The sequence below is a fragment of the Coregonus lavaretus genome (genome assembly GCF_964263955.1).
Source record: "Coregonus lavaretus genome assembly, contig: HAP1_SCAFFOLD_7171, whole genome shotgun sequence".
Classification (NCBI taxonomy): Eukaryota; Metazoa; Chordata; class Actinopteri; order Salmoniformes; family Salmonidae; genus Coregonus; species Coregonus lavaretus.
The window spans coordinates 16,290-24,041 of NW_028159661.1; the positions used below are offsets into that span (position 1 = coordinate 16,290).

At 42.2% G+C, this 7,752-nt stretch overlaps 1 protein-coding gene across 1 annotated transcript; it reads left to right on the forward strand.

Moving 5' to 3' along the window:
* Positions 1-332: 332 nt before the first annotated feature.
* On the forward strand, positions 333-4,128 carry LOC311122587 (transcription factor MafB-like). Its single transcript, XM_084196930.1, has one exon. It carries the CDS (start codon positions 776-778, stop codon positions 1,988-1,990), a length of 1,215 nt encoding a protein of 404 aa, XP_084053056.1. The 5' UTR covers positions 333-775; the 3' UTR covers positions 1,991-4,128.
* Positions 4,129-7,752: the final 3,624 nt, after the last annotated feature.

The following is a 7,752-nucleotide window of genomic DNA, read 5'->3' on the forward strand; positions in this document are numbered from 1 at the left end:
TTCACTCAGTGTAAACTGGGAGATAATTGCCGTAGAAGAGGGGGAATTATGCGTAAAACGTGGGCTGTTAAACGATAACATGCCATTGGTTCTCCTAAGTGAAGGCATTCAGCTCTTCTCTCCCTCTCTACCCTTTATCACCCCCTCCTTCGTTGCTGTCAGAAAGAGCGCTCCGCTCTCCATCCTCTCCTCCCATCTCCTCCAACCTCTCCCCCTCAGTCATTCTCCCATTGGAGAGGGGCAGGCAAGTGGACCTGCCTTCCAACCTGACGTCACGGTGCGCTATAAGCATAAAGTGCTGGCAGGCAGTCAGCGCAGTCTGCTGAATACTCGAGAGTGAGTGTGTCAGGAAGGAAAGAAGAGCTCAAATCTCTGCGGTGCAGAGCTGGAAGGCTGCTTCTCCAAGCAAAAAACAGACTCCATAGTCTCATCTACTTCTTCTTTTCCTGGCGAAAACAAGGACTATACCTTATATCTACAACGTTGACGAGGACAGGACAGGAGCCTGCGTCAACGACAACTCGGTATTATTTTATTATTTTTAATTTATGTGTTTCTTTTTTAAGTTCATTTCTTCTGAAAGGACTGACGGTTTACTTTTGCACTGAGGCGAAATTATTTCTACATCCACTTCTCGTCTGTTGACCAGAGCCAGCTAGCAGAAAGAAGTAGGCTACATGACGCAAATTCCCATGTCGTTTGCAGTGCACTAGTCTCAAAGTTTATTCCACTTGTATTTAGTTTTCTACTTTTTTACCTCTCCGAACGGTGTTACATGCAACAGTACACGAGTCTGCAGCATTGGAGCAGTAGGAAAAACTACTGCATGAGACAAGAGAGTGGAGAAGAGACGCTTATTATTAACAAGTCTGTTTTCGCGACGCTGGCAAACACCTTCACCCATCTGCATCAGAGTCACGGCAGCACCATGAGCGCCGAGCTGAGCATGGGTCCGGAGCTCCCCAACAGCCCTCTGGCTCTGGAATACGTCAACGACTTTGACCTAATGAAGTTCGACGTGAAGAAAGAAGGTCTGGCCGGGCTGGAACGCGCCGGGGTGCGCCAGTGCACTCGGCTCCAGCCCCAGGGCTCTGTGTCCTCCACCCCGATCAGCACACCATGTAGCTCGGTGCCCTCCTCGCCCAGCTTCAGTCCCACAGAGCAGAAGAACCATCTGGAGGAGCTGTACTGGATGCCCAACGGCGGGTACCACCAGCAGATCGATCCACAGACGCTCAGCCTGACCCCGGAGGACGCAGTGGAGGCCCTGATCGGAGCCACGGCCCATGGTCACCCCCCGCCCCCGCACGTCCAGCAGCAGCTGCAGCAGGGCGCCTTCGATGGCTACAGAGGGCCTCACCAACACCACAACCATCATGGCCAACCCCAGCAGCACCATCATCCCTATGGGGGAGGCATCCCACACCACCCTGATGACCTGTCTGGACACCCTGGGGGGCTCAGCCACCCCCACACCCAGCACCACCACCACCACCACCACAGCCAGGACCCAGACAGCCCATCCCCCGTCTCCCCAGACTCCCACCAAGCCCTCCACCACCACCGCCACCATCACCATCACGGCCACTCGGGCCAGGGGCACCATGGCTCAGGCAACGTGGAGGACCGCTTCTCTGACGACCAGCTGGTGTCCATGTCTGTGAGGGAGCTGAACAGACACCTGCGGGGGTTCACCAAGGACGATGTCATCCGCCTCAAGCAGAAGAGGCGGACCCTGAAGAACCGGGGCTACGCACAGTCCTGCCGTTACAAGCGGGTGCAGCAGAAGCACGTGCTGGAGAACGAGAAGACGCATCTGATAGACCAGGTGGAGGCGCTCAAGGCGGAGATCAACCGGCTGGCACGCGAGAGGGACGCCTACAAACTCAAGTGCGAGAAACTGACGGGAACGGGAGCGAATAACGGGATCCGCGAGGCTGGGTCTAGGCCTACTAGTGACAACCCGTCATCCCCAGAGTTTTTCATGTGAGTTGTTATTATAGCTCTATTGACTCACCCCTACCCCACCACCAACTGATGCTGATGAACAAACAATAATAATTAAATACCCCTTCATATTTACTGTACTAATGACAGTCAACAACTATATTCATATTAGAAGAATAATCCATAAAATAATATTCTCATATCTAACCATCTCTCTCGATCCACGTGACAACTGAGATACAAAGAACAAGGTAGAATGTTGGGTCAACGCCGCGCATCTTTGTAGATTAGTTGCTTGTAGTGAATATACTTTTTTCATCTTCCTGAGAGAAGAGAGGAGCCGCGGGTGAACTTTCCTCTTTTTAGGCTATACTGCTTTTACTGTGTCTGTTAGTGGGATGACCGCCCGGCCTGGGCCTACACAACAAACAACGCAGAGAGAAGCGTTTTGAGACTCACATTCGACACTGGGCCTGAAAAAGGAAAAGAGAGTTGATAAACAAGACTCCACATTATGCAAACTTTACTTCTGTCTACTTACATGTTATGCAACATCTCATTGGTTTATTGCCTGCTTGGTTATATTCGAATATATATTGAAACAAAAATCTGCATTAAAATATTAATCCTGCATGCTGGACATGTACGGTAATAATTTCTATTTTGTACTTTCTTTTTGTTTCTCGTGTATCTTAAGAGCATGTCGTTGATCTGCGCTTCTCCATAGTGTTGTGGGGTTTAGAGGAATGGAATGAGGACAGTAGGCCTTCTGTAGCCTTGTAAATATTACGCAACCGCAAAACTGCACACCAAGATCGAGGAGGCTGGTTTTTAACTTCTTTCTTTCTTTGAGTTGTGTTTTATTATTTTTTCTTGTTGTTTGAGTTTCATTTTGTGGGTATTGATTCAGAGATATGGGCATTTTGCAGTTGCATTTAAAGACAACAAACTTTGTATATTAAGTGCACTTTTTAGATAGCCTAATGATTTGTTTTACGTTTTCATTTTGAGTTTTGTACAGACCCCCTTGAAGGAAGACATACTATTATTCTATAATAATAATAATAATAATAATAATAATAATAATAATAATAATAAGACAAGATAGATGCAAGCTTAGTAATAACCTTATGACACAATGTGATAATAGTGCGAAGCTGTCAAAACAAACGCATAGCTAGAATATTAGCAGATGAGTGATGGTCCTTTGCGCACCACATTTACGCACCATGCATAACTTTGTGTTCTACTCCTAGGATGCATATAGGCTATAGTATAAAAATACTGTTATACATGTTATTCCATTTCATTTCCGTCTGGTGCTGTAGTCAGCAGAGAATTTCTTAGCCAGAAATGCCATTATGTTAACTATTGCGTAACCCTAACACCATTATATAATGTGAAGAACAGGATAGTCATATCATTTCTCAACTTGATTAATGTATTTTATTGGGTGCAGCTGCATCGCATTAACAGTGATATACTATATATTTTGTACTGTTCCTCGGCAATATCAAGCATTTTTTAAAACATGTTCAACAACGTTAACCAAGTCAGGGGTTTTATGTACAATTAACAAGTATTTAGATTGCGCATGCGTTTCAAAATACGAAGTTTAAATATATTAATGCTATATGTTTTCCTGATATTTTTTTTGCTGCTGGTCAGTAAAAAAAAGGATTCAGGTTGTGCAAAATCTCGAAATGAAAACTGTTGTGTATGTTATGTTATGTTATGTTATATGATATTATGTTTTCGTCTGTTGTATTCTTATTTGGTGATTCTGGTTCTGCTGGCCAGATGCATATTAAAGTTTTTATTTTAATGATTTAAATTAACAAACTGTCAGATCATATTGAATAAGCATGGTGCTTGCATTTAAAAAACTATTGTTGAAAAGTCATGCATTTAACAATCTCTTGGTTTGTTACTGATTCAACTGTGTTGAAATCAGATTGAAACTGCAGCAGCAGGTTGTTGTTTTGTTTTTAATTTCATGTATTTTGCGATGATGATGGGGATCAATTTTCAATCCTGTTTATATAAATAAGATACAAAAAAAATATCTTAAATTTGAACTGTTATAGTTCCATTCAGGCTGGTTTCTGTTTCGTCTTATTTTTTGTTGTTGTTGAAAGAAATGGTTTCCTATTTTGCTTATTAAAGTCATTGAAATGGCAATTACATTTCTCGGACTGTTTATTCTATATACTCTCTCTCCCGTTTTTCTCTCCGAATTACGTCATGACCAAATTAACAGCAGGTCATGGCGGCAGGTAGCCTAGCGGTTAAGGGCCAGTAATCGAATGGTCGCTGGTTCCAATTCCCGAGCCGACAGGTGAAAAATCTGTCGATGTGCCCTTGAGCAAGGCACTTAACCCTAATTGCTCCTGTAAGTCGCTCTGGATATGAGCGTCTGCTAAATGTAACATGGAGTAAGGTGAGCTAATGCGTCACCTCCGTTGCAAGCTACAGGCCGCTCCGATCTTATACACAGAGCTACACATTTCGCATACAGTTCCGGAAAAGTATGTTTTTAGGAAGACATGCCAACAGTGTTCTGGTAAATCTTTCCGTCACTAAAACATAGCCCAATTCCTGGCACACCGTTTTGAGCTGAATGAGTCTGCTGTACTTTAGTCGTAGCCTATAAACCTACTGAACAGAAATATGTCATGTCCATTATAGGCTAAATACAGTTACGATAGCCTATGTAACGTCGTATAGGTGAAGGCATTTCCGAGATATAGTAGTTGATATGAGGTCATAACATTGCGTTTATGAACGTGTAGCCTAAATGTGTATGCCTAAAGTCTACATGCACCCTCTTGGAAATACAGACCAGTCTAATTTCTTAGTGAAAAAACCTGGGCCTATTGGCCATTACTGAAACAAAGCTGCTGCACATGTTACAGAGGCAAAATGAGTGTAGCAGACCCACTGTGGCCATAGCCTACTTTACCAGTCAGTCTGTGCTTGCGTTTTGCAGTCACTGGTAGCAGGCCTGTCGTCAATTCTAGATTAGTCTCTTGATTTAAACACACGTTGCATGGTGAAAACCCTGGAATTTGACCAAATACTGAGCACGACAGAAGCCTAACCTTACTGGGTCCAGGGGTTCATCTCGCGATGCAGTGCAACCTAGTCTCAGAGCATCTCGTATTATTCTGTAAGTAAATCCGAGCCACTCCATTCAGTATCATATGTTACCTTTGCTATGATTACATAAGACAGATGGTTACTTAAGCCAAGAAGAAAAAGAGGGTGGTTGGTTGGGCATATAATCCGAATCTAGCAACCCAAAGGTTGCGAGTTTGAATGTCATCAAGGGCAACTTTGCTACTTAACGTGTTAGCTAACCTTAACCCCTAGCCTAGCTAACATTAGCAAGCTCGCTAACATTAGCCACCTAGCTAGAATTCGTAACATATATGTTTTGCAAATGTGTAAGATATTGTACATTTTGCAAATTCGTAACATATAATATTAATTGTAATTCATAACATACAGTATCATACGAAATGGGTGATGGACATCCACAAATTAATACATACCATACGAAACATAACATATCATACTAAATGGAGTGTCTCGGATTTACATTCAGAATAATAGGAAATGCTTTGAGACCAACAGACAACAAAATGAAATGCTCTGAGACCAGGTTATTCAGGGAGCTGGCCTGTGCTGCTGACTTTGGCAGAAATCCCGCCTTGCACATGCCCACGGTAAAATAAGATCTTTGACATTGCAACTCTGCACGAACGGCAGGGGAAGGAGATTTAACAACTCAAATCCCCAATTTGTGGGGAATATCATTATGATATAAATACTATAGTCTACACGAGTTGTCTGTGCTTTAAATTTGTATAGGCCCGCCTATTTCTTATAGGCCTACACAAACTGCATAACGGGTGCTGCATAACGGTGGCAGAGAAAGGTGAATTCCGACCATAGTCCTTGTCCTTTCCTGTGTCACAGGGCCGAATACTGAATTAACCAGAGGCATCATGCCCATAAGGGGCACAGGGGCACGTGCCCCCTCAGATTTGTCATGTTTAAAAAATGAAAAATAATTGTTGTGGTTGTTGTTGTTTCTCTGTAAGACTACTAGCCACCTAGCAATTTTATGAAGTTGGCTTTAGCTAGCCCAGATAGGTTCCCAATCTCCCAACCTCATAACTGGCTACCAAGAAGCCATTTCAGGCTATCAATCAAGTTAGAGTAGCTAGCTTGTCTAACTACAGGTAACTGCCAAAATAAAGGAAACATAAAGTGTCTTAGTAGGGCGTTGGGCCACCACGAGCCAGAACAGCTTAAATGCACCTTGGCATAGATTCTACAAGTGTCTGGAACTCTATTGGAGGGATGCAACACCATTCTTCAACAAGAAATTCCATCATTTGGTGTTTTGTTGATGGTCGTGGAAAATGCAGTCTCAGGCACCACTCCAGAATCTTCCATAAGGGTTCAATTGGGTTGAGATCTGGTGACTGAGACCACCATGGCAAATGGCTTATATCGTTTTAATGCTCCTGAAACCATTCAGTGACCACTCGTGCCCTGTGGATGGGGGCATTGTCATCCTATGGGGGCATAACCATGGTAGCCAAAATAATGGCGTGCCCAGCATTTTGATACATGACCCTAAGTATGACAGGATGTTAATTGCTTAATTAACTTAGGAACCATGAGTGGAAGCACCTGCTTTCAATATACTTTGTATCCCTAATTTCCTTGTGTTTTCATTATTTTGGCAGTTACCGGTATCTTAGCTGGCATGCCTGCTGGCAAGGTTGGTAGAATTTAGAAAAGCAAGCAATAACTAAATGTACTGAATAAGACTCACATTCCTTTCAATCTTTTACACAGATTTTAGCAGAGAAGCATATTAAGTTTCTTTAAAAAAAAGAAACACCATTCAGGGTACAGACAGCTCAAGAGGTATGCTTAAATATGCAGAAAAATAGACAGATTTTTTACATAGAATTAAACATACTGATTATGGCTCTAGATTGCAGGAAAAACTCTCAGGTATTTGAAAAAACAACAACAACACCACCCAGCCAGCCTCATGTACTTTGTGCCCCCTCAGATTTTTGGGGTGCATGACGCCCCTGCATTCACCTAAAGTTACCTCTGTGTTCCTAAGTGTGGGTGAATGGATTGAGCATGAATTAAACTAAACTATTTAACTTCTTTCTTAATAATTTGTCTTGATAATTGGTGTGTGCGTGTGTGTGAAAATATTTCAATTTTGAAATTCACACTTAAAAATAATATATTTAGAATACAAATACTATTTCAATTATAAACTGCTGGTATTATTAGTTCAAGGTGGATGAGATAGATGCATGTTGGGGATAGACGGCACTGTGTCTTTACAGAGAATGAACAGTCATCCAGACATACAGTATATCTATTTTTCATAAATGAGGACATGGATTTGTATTTGTATTTTATTAGGGATCCCCATTAGCTCTTCCTGGGGTCCAAACACATTAAGACACTTATATTACACATACAACATAAAACAAAGAAAACTAAATATAAAACAGTACATCATATACTGTCCCAGTCAAACGATTGGACACACCTACTCATTCAAGGATTTTTCTTTATTTGTACTATCTTCTACATTGTAGAATAATAGTGAAGACATCAAAACTATGAAATAACACACGGAATCATGTAGTAACCAAAAAAAGTGTTAAACAAATTAAAATATATTTGAGATTTTAGATTCTTCAAAGTAGCCACCCTTTGCCTTGATGACAGCTTTGCACACTCTTGGCATTCTCTCAA

Excerpts from the sequence above, each read along its gene's own strand:
- LOC311122587 (XM_084196930.1), top strand. The coding sequence starts at position 776 with ATGCAACAGTACACGAGTCTGCAGCATTGGAGCAGTAGGAAAAACTAC.